Source organism: Diceros bicornis, chromosome 22, assembly GCF_020826845.1.
Source record: "Diceros bicornis minor isolate mBicDic1 chromosome 22, mDicBic1.mat.cur, whole genome shotgun sequence".
Classification (NCBI taxonomy): Eukaryota; Metazoa; Chordata; class Mammalia; order Perissodactyla; family Rhinocerotidae; genus Diceros; species Diceros bicornis.
Genome location: NC_080761.1, coordinates 41,014,421 through 41,032,876, shown reverse-complemented (window position 1 = coordinate 41,032,876; position 18,456 = coordinate 41,014,421). Strand labels below are relative to the sequence as shown.

Below are 18,456 nucleotides of genomic sequence, written 5' to 3'. Positions count from 1 at the left end.
ATGAAGCATTCAGGTCCCCACTAAGAGTAGGCTTGTAATACTTCACTGTGTATTTGAACTGAATCCTGGTTGACATACCAGTGGCCACTTCCTCTCGTGTTAAGAGCTGAAGATAACATTTGTGGAAAACTTATTATATGCCAGGCAGTGGGCTAAGTACTCTATTTGCATTGTTATCTCATTTAATCCTCACATGGTCTCTGAGGTAGTTACTATCATTATCCTCATTTTACAAACAAGAAAACAGGCTTACAGAGAGAGGTAGTGATTGAAATTAATCAGGATTTCTGGTAGGTTTTTGTTTTTTGGTTTCCTTTTATGTCATTAATTTAGATTTCATGATGTCATTCACTTCCACCCAGAGCAGCCTCTCGTATAATAAAGAGCTACACTGTGGATGCTTTTCAGAGAAACTCTGTGGTTTGAAGAAATAAATTAAGAAAGAAATGGGAATCATGTTTAATATTAAAAATAGGAGGAAGCTTATAATCAGGAGTTCTTTACTTCTGAACGGTTTGTGAGTTTGGAATTTTCTATTTCATTGACACAGACTATAACGATATTAGCAAAGAAGTCAGATTAGTACCCATGCTAATCTGAGAGTCCCAGCATAATTATAATAAATCTTGCTCACTAAGTTGAACTTTTCTAAAATTTACTTTTTATAAATTATTTGCAGTCTGATTTATTCCATTTTTCATTTCAAATTATGATTCTGGAATCCAGTCTCATATTAACGTTTTAATTTTCTATATAAAAAGCAACCGCTTTCTGTTTCATCAGTTTGAAGTTAGAGGCTTCCTAATGCATTTCACGCTTAAAGTAGGCACTCTTGGATTCACTGCGTTGTTTTTAATAGCAAATTGCACATGTATTTCTACAATATCTCTATAATATCTCTTTTCAAGCATATGTATCTGATGTTTTTCAGCAACAGTCTTCAAACAGCTTTATGACCCAGGAGAGAATTATATAAATATGTAGTGCTTAATAGCAATTTGCAAGCAAACTATTTGAAAGGTTTTAAAAAAGAGTTAAGTCCATTTAGTGGACTCTAAGTTACAAAGAACAGGTACTAAGAACACTTAGGATACTTAAAAATATCCCAAGGAGTTTAAACAGCACCCGAATACACACAATGAGAAGACTGCTAACAGAGCCCCGCCAAGTTACCTTTGGGTTTATAGCAGGGAGTGGGTATGATGCATTCCTCTTTTATGTGGGGCTTGGTTTTGGGGCTACAGCCTCCAGTGTGCATTCCACGATGGTCGATGCAGAGGACCACACGGTACCTGAGGCCCTGGCCACACGTCACCGTGCACTGGAAGGAGAGCGCAAGAGAGAGGAGACTCATAGGCAAAGCCTTGTTTACTTTTCTTCCTTCCCACCTGAGACATTTTAAAGGACAGCGTTTGTACAAGGACTCCTGGTGGCTTTAGACCACTTCTTACCAGTCATGGGATCTTTGTTCTAGTTGGCTGTTTGGGGTGAAGCTGGCTGACACTTAAATCACTTTCAATTTCTTAGCTTTGGCTTAGTCAGTCAGCAGTCCTTACACGCCCGCTGTGTGCAAAGTCCCAAACCAAGCAGCAAAAAGAAAGAGGAAAGAAACTGTAGAGGGTGCACAATTTTGATCACCAATGCTGCATTTTAATTTTATTTCGTTATTTTGCTAATGACTGTCAGGTCCAAAAGATGAGAAATGTTGGCTCCCACATAGACATGAAAATTTTTCTCACTGTCATCATAGCTAATTTACTTTGCAGCATGGCTGATCCCATTGATTATATTGACATGGAAAAAAAATGTTTAAAGGAAGTGATTCAATGGCCAGATGTAGACAGCACCTCCAGTGGTTCTATACGCCTGGGAGCAACTCTAGATGGAGAGAAACATCAGCTCTGACTTGCCATCACAAAGCCATGTAGCTAAGTGAAGAGTCTTTTGCCATCTCTGTGGCTGAGGGCACGATGGTTTATCCCCTCATCTTTCTATCTCCTTTGCCCTTTCAAACCTTGTAGCATTAGCAGCAAGGAAATACAAAACAACATTTTATGTTTAAGCTGTTTCAGCCGCTTCCCTAACATCTAGAATTTTTTACTTTTAACTATCCTACTTCATCCCCATTCTAATTATTTTTCTATTTTCATATCATCTTTTTTTCACTTAATAATATACATAGTTTTAATTTTAATCCAGTGAGACCCTTTTTGGATATAGAGAAGAGTATAAGAAATAAAAAAATGAAACCAAACTTTTGGTCTACTGAGCTCTGTCATCAGAGCAGCTTTCTCAGATTCAGGATCAGTCATTTGGCCTCAATTACTCTGGACAGGTATCTGCCTCACCTTGCCACTTGCGGGAACATGATGGGGAGCAATAGAAGCTTCTTGAAGTCACTTGAAGAAGCATAGATGTATATGAATATTTACTCATTTACTTTTAGTCATGCTGGATTTGGGGCATGCCTACTCCAGGAGCTAAGCTGGCAGGCTTCTAGACACCTCAAGAGGAGAAGTGGGGAGCTGCACAGGGTAGCCGGTGGGGTCATGATGATGAGAGGGAACAGTGGACTTACTCTCCTAATGAACAAAGAAAGAAGGCACAGTTACCGGAGACCACTCCTGTGCCAGCCATTTAGGGCAGTCAAAAATGTTGCAGGGCTGCACGATGGGCATCTTAGGGGTGTACATGCATTTCCACTCTTCCACTGAGGTGACATGCCCCTGGATGTCCTCCTCCACACAGGAAACTGCCCGGCTCTGGACGCCCCCCCCACACGAGGAGGAGCACGCGGTCCACGGGGTGGCCTCCCACCTACAGAAGCAAGGGGAGTCATCAGGGCAGACATGCACATTGCCAAACCTCCTCAATGACCTTTCCGACCAACCCCATTCTCAGTGCCTACTGGGGCAATCAGGTTCTGAGAGGCTACGGTCCAGAGAACCAAAGCCATCTATTGCCTGAAATCTGATGAGTAACAGAGAAGGATTCAGTGTTGGCAAAAGTGGCTCTGTAGACCTTGAAACGCTACACGAATGTAAGAAATTACTGTTTTGAGAGCTGTTTACAGGATATCTGTGCTGTCTGTAATCTACTCAAAAGATGGCTGTTCAGTCCTTCTTCCTTTAGTTTCAATATATATTCTAAGTGTTTGTGTATATATATGTATATAATATTTACTGTATTTTAGATTTTATAAATATATGTTCTGCAGAGATATATATATATTTTACTATATATATATAGTATTATATATTTTACTAAATCCCATTAAATATCTATGTAAAGACTAAAATTGGTTAATCAGTTAGCACTAACAGTTTGCACCTGGGCTGATACTTTTTTACTTTCAATGTAATACTTTATTATTTAGCTTCTGGATACTTTTACATGAGAAGCTCATGAAAGATCAAAGTAAACCAAACACTCTTTCTTCCTCTCTTCTACAACCATCAGCTTTGGGACTACATGGATTTATCACAATTCTAATGTTCAAATGATGCCATCATTACGCTAAAGAGCAAAAGTATTAATATGGGCACTATCTGCTTGTTCTCCAGCTGCTGAGGGATGCTGGCAGTTAGTGTCCCCCCCCCAATAAAGAACACCTGGAATTGTGAACAAGTTTGGTTTTGGCTGGGAGGCTGATGGCGTTGGAATCTAGAGTTGGTAACTAAGGGAAAAAATAACAATACGGTCAATAACACTTAAGAGAATTCCATCGATTGTTCAGATCTCGACACAGTTCTGAAGCATTTGGGACCAGATGCAGAGAGATATCTTTGCCAGATTCTTTTCTCTCCTCCTGTAGATTTAGAGAATGTAGACTTTTTAAAAATAGAAACATTGGGATTGAGCTTGTCTTTTTTGCATATATTCTGCTTGTTGATGAGGATTCCTAAGGAATTTGAAGATTTCTCTTAGAATTATGAGGGATATCATTTTAATAAGAGAAAAACAAAATGTCACCAAGTTGATCCACTTGAAGAGTTAAGTTTAAAAATATTGCACAAGCATCCCATGGAGACATTAATTATTCTGTTAGTAGGATTTCATGTACATTGTGAACTTCACTTCTCTTCTGCATGAGCCTGGATAATGTGTCTTTCCCAGTTACAGAGAATTTTCCTCCACATTTTCTCTGCACTGTCTAGGCAACAATTGTTACCTCCTCTGCCAATAGCCTAAACATGCTGCCAAATACAATATTTTCCTATGCATATTTCCCTGGGAGACACATAAGAAAATGTTATTATGGGGAAACTGAGGCCCTCTGTTTAGCCTTTAGGAGACTTTCTGATTCCTTTCAAGAGAATGAAGCAGCTCTGTAGAGAGTTTCTCTTCCAAAAGGGTAAGACCAATTCTCATTTGTCTCCATGTAAATCTCTGGAGAGCTTCCCTCTGGAGGTGGACAACAGGTCTGATTCAGACTGAAATTGGGCTGAATATATAAGTACATATTCACATTTGATTTGATCTGACAGTGGAAATATGTTTTTGAATGTACATTTAATCTCTTAGAACATTAAGATGCCACGAAAGCACATTTTCTAATTGGTACTCTGACATCCCTAAACTTGACCCTTCTAAGAGAGAGTGATTAATTTTTGTCTCAACACTTGGACCTGACCCATAGTGTAATTTCATAAACAGTAATAAGTAAGTATCCTTTTCAATGTCAGTGATCACAGAAAGACAAATGATGCTAATATTATTCTAAGAATTTATAGTATGGTTCCAGCATACAACTATAGTTCTATATCTGAAAAATTGTCATGTGAATCCTTGCAAAATAATAGGGTTATGTGGAATTTGAAAGCAAACGATGTCTGGGTGCTTAAAAGAGAGTATAGCAAAAACTGAGATATGGCGGCAGTTAGGACATCTTAAAATGGGGACCAAGTAAGTGCTTGGAAGAAAAAAAGCATATCCAAGAATCTTGTCCTGGAAGAATAAGAAATGAGTTTGTATATCATATATTTTAACTCCTTTGGCTTTTAATTTTTTAAACACACAGTATATTTAGCTTAAGAAATTCTTAAAATTAAGAATGACATGGAAAAGTTGCATATATTAATTATGAATTAAAGACAATTCATCAGACTACATCCTTATATTATGTTCAGATATGTGTTACAGTCCAAGACTGAAAACAAGAGAAAACAATCTGAGTTTATTAATTGTGTTTTGTATCTACACCTGTGGTCTTTAAGCCATTTAAATAATTGCAGTAAATAAAGCCTGCTGCCTTGATCAGTAGGTAGCTGCCACCTGAGAACCATTTGTGTTTCTCAGTTCTTCTTATGAAATGAAAACATATTTGTAGAAATAGCTTCCATTTACTAAGACTTGATCAATAAAGCAGAATATCTAACTTTAGAATTAGTGCAGTGACAGAAGGGCAAGGGGTAAGAAATAGTCTGTTTATTTGCTAATTGTCCTTTCCCATTGTGATGCATAGACAGGCCAATGTGTACACAGGATGGGGTACAAACAGTCATCAAGGAGGCTCATTCAATCTACCATTGAGAATACTGGGCTTCAGGCACTCAGGGGATTTCCAAATATATAAGAAATCAAGTTTAACCTAAGATGGGCATTAGTCATACCAGAGAAATATAAACAAGAGAGATCAGAGATATGAAGGAAACTTAGGAGTGCCATTACAGGAAAAACATAAACTGGATGTTGCTCCCCCCGACACCCAACCTTGCCTTTATCTTGAAATATATGGCCTTCACACAAACAGATACGTGTGTCTTATGGATACTTATTTTACAGATACAGGACTTGAACTAAAATGAAATCTTGGTTCAGTTAAATTAATCTTTTTATATTTTCATTCCATTTTTTTGAAGGAGAAGAGTTTACTATATAAGTCTGGTTCTGGATCAAACCAGCAAAATGATACAAAATGGTGGCATTCTAAAGTCATTTATCATCTTTATCAATATAGTCATAGGAAAGTGGGAGGGAGCTGACTAGTGAGGTAACCCTTAGTGGAAGAACTTTAAAAAAACCCAAACCACTATATACAGTATAAATCGAATGCCCTTCTCTGCATCCTACAATTAGAAAGGTGAAAAGCAAATTCCCTGCCAGTCACTGGAAGTATTTATGTAGAGGTTGGATGGCAGCTTGCACTGGTGTGTATGTTTTATATAAATATCTATGTATGTGCATATACATGTGAGAATACATATGCATTAAATACACATACATGTGTATTTATATAAATGCATATGTTTATACATGTATGGTGTATGGGGGTGATTGTTGGGGAAGGAGTGGGAGAAGGAAGCATCACTTGGGAGCCGGACTAGATGACCTCAAAGGCCTCTATTTGGATTCCAATTCATTAGGTATTTGGAGACTTTCAATCAAACTTTGCTTTATTTTATGGTTTAGAATAAAATAATTTTCTGGGTTTTGCTTAATTTGAGATTGAGCATAAATAAACCATGGATTATTTCCACCCATTTGTGATCCGATTTAAACCCTGGGTTCTAAATGACAGCTGACTCCCTGAAATCCAAATGAGCAAGGAGAATAGAGCAAAGGTCTCTCTTAGCTCAGTGGTTACTTTAATCCAATTCTAATTTCTACTCTCTGGGGAGCTGTTTCCAGTATGGCAGGCAACACATTCAGTAGCGAGCATATTTTTCAGCTTCTCCAGTTTTCTTATGAATATATTAATAGAGAGAATGAGTTCTATTAAAAGTTTCTCAATCATTTTCTTTATTGTTTCTAGTTTTTAAAAATACTGTTATTTAAAAAAGCAACACAGTGCATGGAATTTTATGTTTTGGAAAAAAAAAAAGGCCCCCCAAATGTTCTGAACAATAAGGATACGGAAAAAACTGCCTTTTTGTACTTAATTATAATTTCTTTGGAACAAAAAGAGGATATCTAAAGTCCCTCTGCAGAGTAATACCACATCTGGAATTACCCATTTGTGGTATTGTGATAATACTTTAGGCAGTGTTTATTTAACAGTTAGCAACAGTGCTTTAATGACTAGGGTCCTATTGCAGAGGAAACATGGAAAAGGACAAAGGGAGTGAAGAAAGACATAACATAAACCCATACACTGTATCTAATCAAAGTGAATTACTGTGTCCACTCTGATGTAACGTGATCCTATCTTAAAATGTTTTTTGAATGACAAGCTTACAGTCTCAGCAAGCCAGTATTATTCAAAAGCAGAGCTCAGGACGGATTGCAAAATATACTATCTACCATCTTATTTTTACAGAAAAACACAAAATCTATATATAAAAGAAGCAGAAGACTGATTTACTAATTCTAGCATCAGGATGATTGATTTACGTACCGAGGAAGGGGATGGTAGAGGTCATAAGGCATGATCTGCTTGTATCCGTCACTGTTAGGAACAATAATGCCAACCCTCTGAGTAGAAGGTACACACAATAAAATAAACACTAAATGATTACATAATACAAAATTTTTTTAGACAAATGCAAAACAACATTAATAAATTGTCTCTGAAAAACAACACTAAAACAGTTCAATATCTTTATGCTAGCATATGCTGTAGGATGGGGAAAGTTCTTTGAAAGGGCACCATTTACTATAATTAGTTCTCTGATCCAAGCAGGAAATACCGCTGGAAAGGGTGATGGCAAGAAATCTTGGCACCTCATCATTAACGATGACACAATAAGCTTGTAAATGTTCTTTAATCCCCCAAATTATCCATCCTATGAGGTCATTATTATCATCATTACTAATGTTACTTCCAGATGCTCACCAAGGAATTATAGTTACTGTCTCACTTATGATGAAAGAGAGGGTTGTGTATGGGTATGTACCTGGGAATTGCCTAGCCTATGTAATGTGCATTAGCAAATAGGTTTCTTCTCTTGGCAGGTCTAAGGATTTCAGTAATATCTGGAAAGTAGCCACTTGGTTATTTCATAAAAGGAAGGGGAGCTAGTCAATATAGTAGGCAACTATCCATGAAAGCAAGTTCCCTACCAAAACAAGGGAAGGGCAGTTAAAATGAGATAAATATGACAGATCTTTTTTGTGGACGTCTATAAAATGTGATAATGTGTTAATTGCTATTATGGTGGTTGTGACTGTCATGACTGTTGTTAGCACATCTAGTGTCCTGAGAAACCTGGGAGATTTAGAGATAGAGACTGAAGGAGCTGTAAGAAATGATATTATAGGCTCTTCGGCTAAAGGATCCACAAGAAATGACGTTGTAGGCTGTGTGGAAGTCCCCGGAGGCCTTTAGGACTGCAACGTAGTACACTAATCTACCCCACTGGTTTCCTCTAAAGCCGCCGATCGGCAAGACTTTCTTTCTTCTTGCTGGGTCCCCTGGCTTGTGGAAGATTTATGACTCATGGGTCTTGGATAAAGGGGCTAGTGCAATGGACCCTCCATCAAGAGTGGGAGACAGAGAGAGCTCAATACGTGGGTGGCACCCCAAGGGCAGAGCATGGTAGGGCATGAGCAGATGACACTTACTTTGCAAACTGATAAGTGATATAAACTCCTCTTTTGATGAGTGAAGGAACTCATGAATTCTATATGTATCCATGGACGGATGGATGGGAATATATTTATATATCCATATTCAATATAAATATGTTTATATTTATATTTAAATAAATAAATTAAGACTTTCGTTTTGATCCCATCCTCTGATACAGGATGACATAGCATGTTCTTTTTACACGGCTAGCAAACCTAAGCTTCTGGGTAGAAAGAGTGGGCTGGGTATACTGTGGATCAGAGAGAATAAAAATAGCACTGACTGGAGATCACGATAGATAAGGGGGAAAGAGGGAGTAATCAGGAGGGCAGTTCCTGAAGAAATTACTGAAAGATAAAGGGATACATGAGAGAAATTAAATCTGAAAGACAATGGGAAGCGAAGCTATGAAAATCGATTTCTATTTCCAGGAGGGACACCGTTAGAGTACTAATTTATTTATTTATCATACATGACTAAATTTTATGTAGTTATTTGTATGACTAAATTGTGATGGTGTATGTGTGTGTGTTACCCTTAAATAACAAAGTTCATGAAACTGGATGCTGCCTTTTGGGTGTGCTCAAAATCACACAGCTCTACCTACCGCAAGAATGGAATGAACATCAACAATAAACTCTTCTCCCTGTTCTTTCAAGTTAGAGAAACTTTCTATTCCTTTCTGCCTTCTTCGGACAGACAAGAAACCGGATGTGAAAGGCTAACCCTGCCTTTTGTTAGAATAATTGTCTAGCAATTAAAGAAACTTTCTTTCTAAAAGAACCATATTTTAAAGAATTCCAACCTTCCAAAGTTCTTCTAGTAACTTTGGACATACATCCAACAGTAGCTAAGGAAAAAATCAAATTGACTTTGCAGTTATATTTTAGCTAACCCTAATATATTTACTCATGCCTACATCAATTTCTAAATGCAGAAATGCATAGTGTCGCCTTCTCTCCCGAAAAAATTTATAGCTATGATTTGTCATCCTCAATAATAGAATGAACTGTTGCAGATGTCTGCCAACTGATTTATCAGCTGATGATATTTAAAATGGAGGCAGTAATGTGGAAGGAGACAGGCTAGAAGAGAAGAAAGGAATAGAAGCAGGAGCATTTAGAATTCAAGATGTCAGGCTTTGCTTTGGACTGATTTAGAAATTATATTTTTGTTTGAACAAGGAGCTTTAAACCTGGATTCAGCAAGACTGTAGCTATATTTGTCTTTCTACGGCACGGCTCATGATGAAGACTCATAAAATGACTCTATGGCACCTGTGAAAACAGAAAGATATCAAAACAGTGGTGCTCTGTCCGGTCCTGTTAATGCATATTCGTGTGCATGGGCTCTGCTCCTCTTGGGCTTCATGCCATTGCCCTGGCCTTTCACCACACTGTCACAGAGGGGCAGCAATGGTGCCTAAACTTAACTTCCTATTGCTCACCTTTAAGACACTCGATCTTTTTCTTAGGCAAAGTGTACATATTGAAGAATGATGAAAAAAGATGTCATTTAGGGACTTGAAGAAGTTCTTCCCATGTTTAGGTCTTGATTTACATGTGTACCTGTGTGCATGCGTGTGTGTGCATGCATTCAGACATGTGTCTGAATATGTGGGGAGAGGTGAGGAGGCAAAAAGGATTTTAAAAAATGATCACAAGGGGCTGGCCTGGTGACGTAGTGGTTAAGTTCATGTGCTCTGCTTCGGTGGTCCAGGGTTTGCGGGTTCAGATCCCGGGCGCGGAACCTACGCACCACTTATCAAGCCATGCTGTGGTAGGTGTCCCACATATAAAGTAGAGGAAGATGGGCATGGATGTTAGCCCAGGACCTATCTTCCTCAGGAAAAAGAGGAGGAGGATTGGCAATGGATGTTAGCTCAGGGCTAATCTTCCTCACACAAAAAAAAAAGATCACGAAAGGAAGATATAAGAAACAGTTGGTTTGGCGGTAGAAATGCTCATTCTCTATTGCCTTAACTATTCTGACCACTCACACCCTCCTTACACTGGTCTGTGACCTGACTCCATCTAGAATTTCCAATATCAGGGGTCATGGTGGGAGGAAGAGAAGAGGAGGATAAGGAAGTGGTCATTCTGGACTCATGTGGTCTAAGTAGGAGAAAGACATCACACCCCATCCTCTCAGAGTATATACCTGCCAAACTGTCCAATGCCAGGAGAATGCTTCAGTATTATGACAGGCTCATGTAAGGAAATATTATGCAGTACATAAACATGAAGCCTTTTGAACCATTTTTTTTTTTTTTTTTTTTGTGAGGAGATCAGCCCTGAGCTAACATCCGCCAATCCTCCTTCTTTTTTGCTGAGGAAGACGGCCCTGGGCTAACATCGGTGCCCATCTTCCTCCACTTTACATGGGACGCCGCCACAGCATGGCTTACCAAGCAGTGCGTCGGTGCGCGCCCGGGATCCGAACCAGCGAACCCCGGGCCGCCGCAGCGGAGCGCGCGCACTTAACCGCTTGCGCCACCGGGCCGGCCCCTGAACCATTTTTAATGACATGGAAAATGTTCAAATGTAATGTCAACTGAAAAAAATTCAATACACAATAGAGTGTGCAATGTGATGTACAATACTAAGAAAATTCGTGTATTCATACATCTATACAATCGTTTTCATAAAGTCTATATATATGTGCGTGTATGTGTGTACATATATATGTATATACATTAGAAAAAGACCAAAAACAGTTGTTAGTTCCTGGTGTTTGGATTATGAGTGTTTTTTGCTTTCTTCTTTTTATGTCTGTTTTCTATAATGTGCAGTCACAGAAATTAGAACACTCAAGTAAGACAAAATTCAAGTCTGAGAAAATATAAAACAGAAACATTTGGAAATATGATATAAATGGATATAATGAGGCCATCACCTCAAATCCCATGTGTCGCTTAAAGATGATTGAGTCTTTGTCTTGAAATCATCTTAGAAGCTACTTTAGATAATATCTCTGACTCTAAAAACCCAGCCATATTCAGGGTCTCACTACTCAGTTGTGAATTTACATATTTACATATTAATATTTAATTTACATATTGTGATAAATCTCTCCAAGAAAAATCCTAATATAACTAACTCCATGGGTACCTGATTTGTGGGGTCCTGGGTTCTTTTGGTAATGAAAATGAACCAGAAGGAGTCCCTTTCTTGGTTTCAACTGTCCGTTTCAGGGACTCTCTCACGACCTCTTGCCTCTTCTCCTGGGCTGCAGAGCCTCATTTCTGACTTCCTGACAGCTGGATGTGCTCTAGGTTTGTCAAGCTCGGCGCATCCAGACAATTCATTATCCTTGCCTGCAAACTGCTTCTTCTCCTGTGATCCTTGTTCCTGTTCAGAGCACTGACATCCTCCCATCCACCCAAGCTAGGTACCGGGGACATCTTTATTTCTTCTCCTTCCTGCGTTCCCTACAGGCATTCGGTTCTTCCAGATGCAATGTCTCAAGTACATCTCCTTGAGACACGAATTGGGGCCCTTCTGCAGCAGTCTCCTAACAGATCTTTCTGCCTGCGGGCATTGCCTCTTCCAATCCAGCCTGCTCATTGCTGTCATAGCAACCGATATTTGACCTTCCAACTCAAAAGTCTTAAGTGGCTCCATAATGCACCATGAAATGTCTTAGTCAAGTGCTACCTCTTCTAAAGCCTATCCTTACTTTTCCTCTCAACATCTAGCCAGAAGTTCTTTCTTCCTCTTCCAAACACCCATAGGCCTAACTCCTCTCATCACTTTTAACTAGGTACTAACTCCTAACTATGTATAAGTTTTCTTCAACACCATGGGACAAAATCGATATTGGTTCTTTAGTTTATCTCTTAACATGGTGTCCCGCACAGAGGCAATTAGTAAATATTCATTCAATGAAATCATGCCATTGGTGTGCAGAGGCAAAAGCAAGCAGTACAACAACCATCCAGAATTAAAGCAAACAAACAAACATAAATGAGGTGAAAGAAACTCCCAAACTGCCATTCACTGTGCACGCCTTTAGTCCCACTCCCTGCCTTTCGCTGGGTCTGCCCCCTGTGAGAGGAGACAGACTGCTTTGGAGGGTAGTTTGGCAGGGCAGGAAGGCGGCTCTGGCAGGCAGAGGGGGCTGGGTGATCGGAGGCAGAGAAGGGACAGCTTGATGGCAACTGTGCTTGCAGCCCGCTTGGCTTAACTCCGTAGCTCTCCCATCGGGTGTCTCCCAGAAGGAGCCATGTCAGCTTTTCAAAAATCATCTCTTCCCTTTCTGTCTCACGTGTCTTTCAGATATTGTGCCGCTTTGAAAATGTGACTCAACTCCCCCTGGGCAGTGTGGGGGCCCAGACCCTAGTTGGTTCTTCTTTGCCTTTGCCATGGTACCAAGCACAGAACTTGGCACAGGATAGGTACTCAATTAAAAAAATGAACGAAATTGAGGGTGGTGGAAGGAGTTCTGGCACGGAAGAGAGTAAGTCATCATCTCTCGACAACTCCAGGGCAATAGAAACCAATCTCTTCCTAAGCGACAGTTTAGAATGCAGCAGGAGGGAAGTAATGAAAAGTTGGAAGAGACACAGCATTTGCTTTTTCGTGGGTGGCAGAGCACAAAGGATCATGCCATACAGAGGAGATGGAAGGTCAGTTCTCCTCTCTGCCACTCTCTGTGTGACCTTGGGGACATTACCTTTGGACTTCTGCTTTGGTCTTCTGTAAAATCTAAGTATTGGATGAAATCAGGAGTTTTAAGATGAAGTAAGAATGGGTGTCTGGAAACTCATCTCATGGAGCTCTATCTTACCAGTCCCCTTCCTAGTGGCTGCTGAGGGCAGAACTCAGAGCTCTGTGGACCACAGATTGAAAACCACTGAACTAAGAGATCATCTCAAAATCTCTCCTACTCTAACATTTGATGGCTAAACACAATAGGTTTTCCTATTATTTAAAGAGGCAAGTTGGGATCCAGCAAATGAGAAAATGTTCTGTGAATAGGTCACAATTTTTTTAAACCATCGTACCTACTAGGCAACATTCATTTATCTTTTGGAACCAGACCAAAAGAACCCTGCTTCATCGTCCAGGATTTGAAAACATTTTTAAGACACATATTCATTTTCTGCTATAAAACCAACTACTGGGAGTTTTTGATCATTTGGCTCAAAATATTAAAATTTCCTCACATCTATATTTCTGTGGTTAAACATTCTTGATATTAATGAATGCAATTTCTAAACTGCTTTTCAATAAGTGGGACTAATATTTCCTTGGGCTTTATCTCTTCCTGTACTTTCCCAAGTGATTTGGTCATTGTTTGGTCTGAGTAAACATCAGTATTTATGATTATATGAAAGAGGCTTGCTTAACCTAGGTATGTGGTCAGTTCAAAGACCCAGGGCACCAAACTTTGCACTGTTACAGTTGGCAGTTCTGTGCTGGCTGTGGGGGTCTATGTTGGGTTTAAACCAGATCTCACAGGTTGCTGAGACATCATGAAAAACAAGGGTACCTGTGGGATATAATGACATGAATGTTGCACCAGGGACCAGGTTATCTGAGTTTATGTAGCATAGGAGATACTCTGGAACTGGAAGCCATTAGTTCCACAATCCAGCTTTCTTTTGCCCACCCTAACTTGGGGCAGGTCACTTAATGCCTTTGGGCTTTAGTTTAGTTTTTTTTTGTGTGTGTGAGGAAGATCAGCTCTGAGCTAACATCCATGCCAATCTTCCTCTTTTTGCTGAGGAAGACTGGCCCTGAGCTAACATTGGTGCCGACATCCGTGCCCATCTTCCCCCACTTTATATGGGACGCCACCACAGCATGGCCTGACAAGCGGTGTGTCGCTGCGTGCCCGGGATCCAAACCTGGGCCTCCAGCAGCAGAGCGCATGCGTTTAACTGCTACACCACGGGGCCGGCCCCGGCTTTGGTTTTTTAATCGGTAAATACAGATGATAGTCTCTGTCCTGCTAACCACCTAGGATTGTAAAACTGAATTGAGATAACAGATGTGAAAGCACTTAATCAACTTCAAATAGAAGTAACATTAGGCAAATCATTTTACAGGTTGGGCTCTCAATTTAATAATGATAGCTGACTTCTGTCATGTGCTTGGCACCTTGCTGAGAGCTTTATGTGCATTATCTCATTTAATCCTCAAAGCTACTCTCTGACAGGAATGTTATACTCATTTTACAGATGGCAAAACGCAGGCCTAGAGAAGTTAAGAAGTTATGTAGCTAGTAAAGTCCAAACTGATAAATGAGGTTAAAAATGAGGATAATGATAACACCTATTCTATTAACTCACAAGTTAATTAAAAGAATTGCATAAATAATTATACTTTTAAAAAGTTTAAAACGTAACATAAGAAGTTATCATTATTATTAGTAATGAGCTGGCTGGTTAGAAGAACTGAATTGCCCTGAAAACTGAGTTATAGCTGATTGATGATGTCTGGTTCGTCTACCAACGTGGGAAGGGTATGGCCGTGCATTCTAAAAAGCACCAGAAGTCTGCTTTATTTATTTCATTATAAATAATGCATGAAAGTGGAAATGGATTTTAAGATAGTCTTTCTTATTGCTTACTCATTAGCTGCTCAAAGCAGTACATTTAAATGAGGTTGATCAGGGGTGGGCCCCGTGGCTTAGCGGTTACGTGCGTGCGCTCCGCTACTGGCGGCCCGGGTTCGGATCCCGGGCGCACACTGACACACCGCTTCTCCGGCCATGCTGAGGCCGTGTCCCACATACAGCAACTAGAAGGATGTGCAGCTACGACATACAACTATCTACTGCGGCTTTGGGGGAAAAAAAACAGGAGGAGGATTGGCAACAGATGTTAGCTCAGAGCTGGTCTTCCTCAGCGAAAAGAGGAGGATTAGCATGGATGTTAGCTCAGGGCTGATCTTCCTCACAATAAATAAATACATAAATAAATAAATAAATGAGGTTGATCAAAAGGAAGTTACTTTTCTAAATCATTTACCTATTGTAACAAAACAAAAAGACTTCTGTGATTAGGAAAACATTTCATTATACTTTAATTGCTAACTAGGTCAACCATTTTCTAGTCTTACTTTGAGTTCTCCTTTTTTGGCGACGGACATGGTATAAATCACATGTGACTGAAATGGCAGTGTCCCATGGCTGGTTAAATGGGCATTATTAGACAATTGCACATGGAGATTTCAGAGTTGCTAATTATCTTAATTTCTCATGGTCATTATATTTTAAAAAGCTGATAAACGTGATTTACTTTCATGAAGATACCTCTTAGGAATCTACGTCTTCTGTTGTTAAAACAACAAATAGAGAACTACCTTTCTAGACTCATAGAGAATTCTAGAGTTCCAACTTTTCCTTCCATGGAGGAGAAAGCTGATTTCTGGAGAGTTTAGGAGTTTTTCTGAGGTAACATCAACAGTATCGTAACCATAATCTTAGTCATAATAGCTGCAGCAACTAACATTTATTGAGTGCTTATCATGTGTCAGGCACTCTGCTAAGCTCTTTAAATGTATTACACCATTTATTCCTCATGACAGCCCTATGAGGTAAGTACTGTTATTATCCTCACTTCACAGGATGAAAAAACTAGGCTTAGTGAGAACAAGTAATTTGCCAAAGGCCACTCAACCAGTAAAGTGGCAGAGCCAGGATCCCAAGCCAAGCTGTTTTATCCCAAATCTCCCCTTCTAACCATCAGGCTGTATCACCATAGGACAAGTTGGTCACCGAGTTAGTGTGACCAGGTTTTTACATGCCCACGGTACACACTGCCTCTCATGATGCAGATTATTTCTTTAAAGTTGCATTAGGATTCAATTTTGAGATTTTGTTCACAATTTGGTCCATGGCCGGGGATGACTTATGCAATTTGTTGTCAAATTAAATGGAGCTGGACAAAAATGTCCACTTGAATTCACCAACAGCTGCTGCTTGGGGCTTACAAGTTTGGGCATTTGCTTACGACTGTTGCTCTGAATTCCTTGAGGGAAGGGAGAATCTGGATGCAGTTTCAGCTAGAACACTTTTGTTTGCTGATGATTGTGACCATGATAGTGCGATGAGTGAGAGCTTTTTGCGCTTGTCCAACCCTTGCCAACTTAAGCCCCCTTCATTACTGCCTTGGAGGGAAAACTAGAGGTCTGTGCCAACAAAATCTGAAAAGGTGGTTCTCTGATCTTCTCAAAACAATATCTTGCACAATTTCCCCCAGACAGCCTTAACAGTCTTACCAGTCTCAGAGGCTGAGATATGTAAGGCCAAATGTAGCATATTTTACATTTAAAGCCACTCTGAAAACATGAAGTGCTTATTAGCTGAACTAAAACTATGCCTTTTTAGTTGTTGCTGAACCATAGGCATACATTTTGAGGCTTTCTGGTCATGTGATGGACTTGACCCTTTACCCAAGAGGCAAAGATGACACAAATCATTACACAAACCAGTAGGCACTGCATTAAAAAAAAAAAAAATTTCCCTTTGGTGAAGACAGAAGCTAGGATTACAGCATGGCAGGCATAAGAGAGGATTTTCTATTTGATTAGATTCCAAGTGTCTCAGCTCCATGGGAAAGAGTTCCTACAATAGTGTTAAATGGATGAAGCAGAAAACCAGTTAAACATGCGGTAGATCCCTGACATATAGGAGGGGCGTGCCTCTGGACTTCTGGGAGTGCCCACATTGGGACTCCCACCAGAACACATACTATATTGTGCATAGAGTGTATGATGGGATTAGTGATACCATAGCTCTGAGTCACCAGTGAGAAACATTCTTAATTTTAGCTGAAGGTCGTTACATTTTTAACTTCACCTTGTCTTCCCTTCCATTATAAGCATTAAGTTTTGGCTTCCTTTTTGAGACCACTTTTGGCTAGGAAACAAAGTATTTTATCACTTCATAAAAATTACTGCATAAATTGACACCAGCAGAGAGCAACAAAGCTCTCTAAGGAGTGGAACTGCTGGCAGCCAGGTAGGCTCAATGGTTGGTCTTGTAATGTAAGGGACACAAATTCCTGCCTCAGCAAAATGTTACTACATGTCCTGGACATTCAAGCTTGCTTTAGAATAGTGGAAATCAAGAATGGTAAGTCACTGAATTCCAAATGTCTATTATATAAAATATGATTTCATCTATGTTATGAGTTATAGGCAAGACTGGAAAGAAATATAGCAAAAGCATTAACAGTGGTTATCTGTGGGCACTGGAGATTATTAATGTTTTATTATTTTCATTATAACCTTTTATTTATTTATTTATTTATTTTTTGGGAGGAGACCAGCCCTGTGCTAACATCTGCCAATCCTCCTCTTTTTCTGCTGAGGAAGACTGGCCCTGGGCTAACATCCGTGCCCATCTTCCTCCACTTTATATGGGACGCCGCCACAGCATGGCTTGCCAAGCGGTGCATCGGTGCGTGCCCGGGATCCGAACCGGTGAACCCCGGTCCCCTGCAGTGGAGTGCGCGCACTTAACCGCTTGCGCCACTGGGCCAGCCCCTCATTATAACCTTTTCACTCATCAACATTTCTAAGTTAGCATTAAGAATCAGAAAAAAGCCATAAAAACATAAAAATTATTTTGAAAAGAATAGGCTAGATCTCAACAGCCTCTTTAGCCCCAAGAACTACTAGATGAACCAACCCACAACCATGGAAGCTAGGGAGTGCTGTTGGTGAGTGAAATGTGTAAGTGATGTCATTCATTAGTTCAAATGCATAACATTTACTTATTATAAAGCAAATTAACGAGAAGAGTGAAACTATCTTGGTAAACAGAAAAATTGGATATCAAGAATTATGGCTAATGGTTATCACATCCAGTTTATTTCTGGTTTGTTTTGGTTTTAGATGTATGTTAATGAGAAAATTCTTATTATCAAAGAGAAGTAGTTACTAATGGTTACAGTTTTTACAGCTCAACTGTTTATTTTTCAATTAAACAGACAT

At 39.6% G+C, this 18,456-nt stretch overlaps 1 protein-coding gene across 3 annotated transcripts in view; it reads right to left on the bottom strand.

The window, feature by feature from the left end:
• ADAMTSL1 (ADAMTS like 1) overlaps positions 1–18,456 on the bottom strand; it is an 855,592-nt gene that overhangs the window by 190,739 nt on the left and 646,397 nt on the right. For 2 of the 3 annotated variants that reach the window (XM_058565859.1, XM_058565858.1), the window contains exons 11-13: positions 7,337–7,387; positions 2,613–2,817; positions 1,174–1,321 (exon numbers count right to left, since the gene is read on the bottom strand). In XM_058565859.1, coding sequence (XP_058421842.1) covers positions 1,174–1,321; positions 2,613–2,817; positions 7,337–7,387 — 404 coding nt within the window. The remainder of the gene's footprint in view (positions 1–1,173; positions 1,322–2,612; positions 2,818–7,336; positions 7,388–18,456) is intronic. The other variant, XM_058565860.1, reaches the window with a different exon arrangement.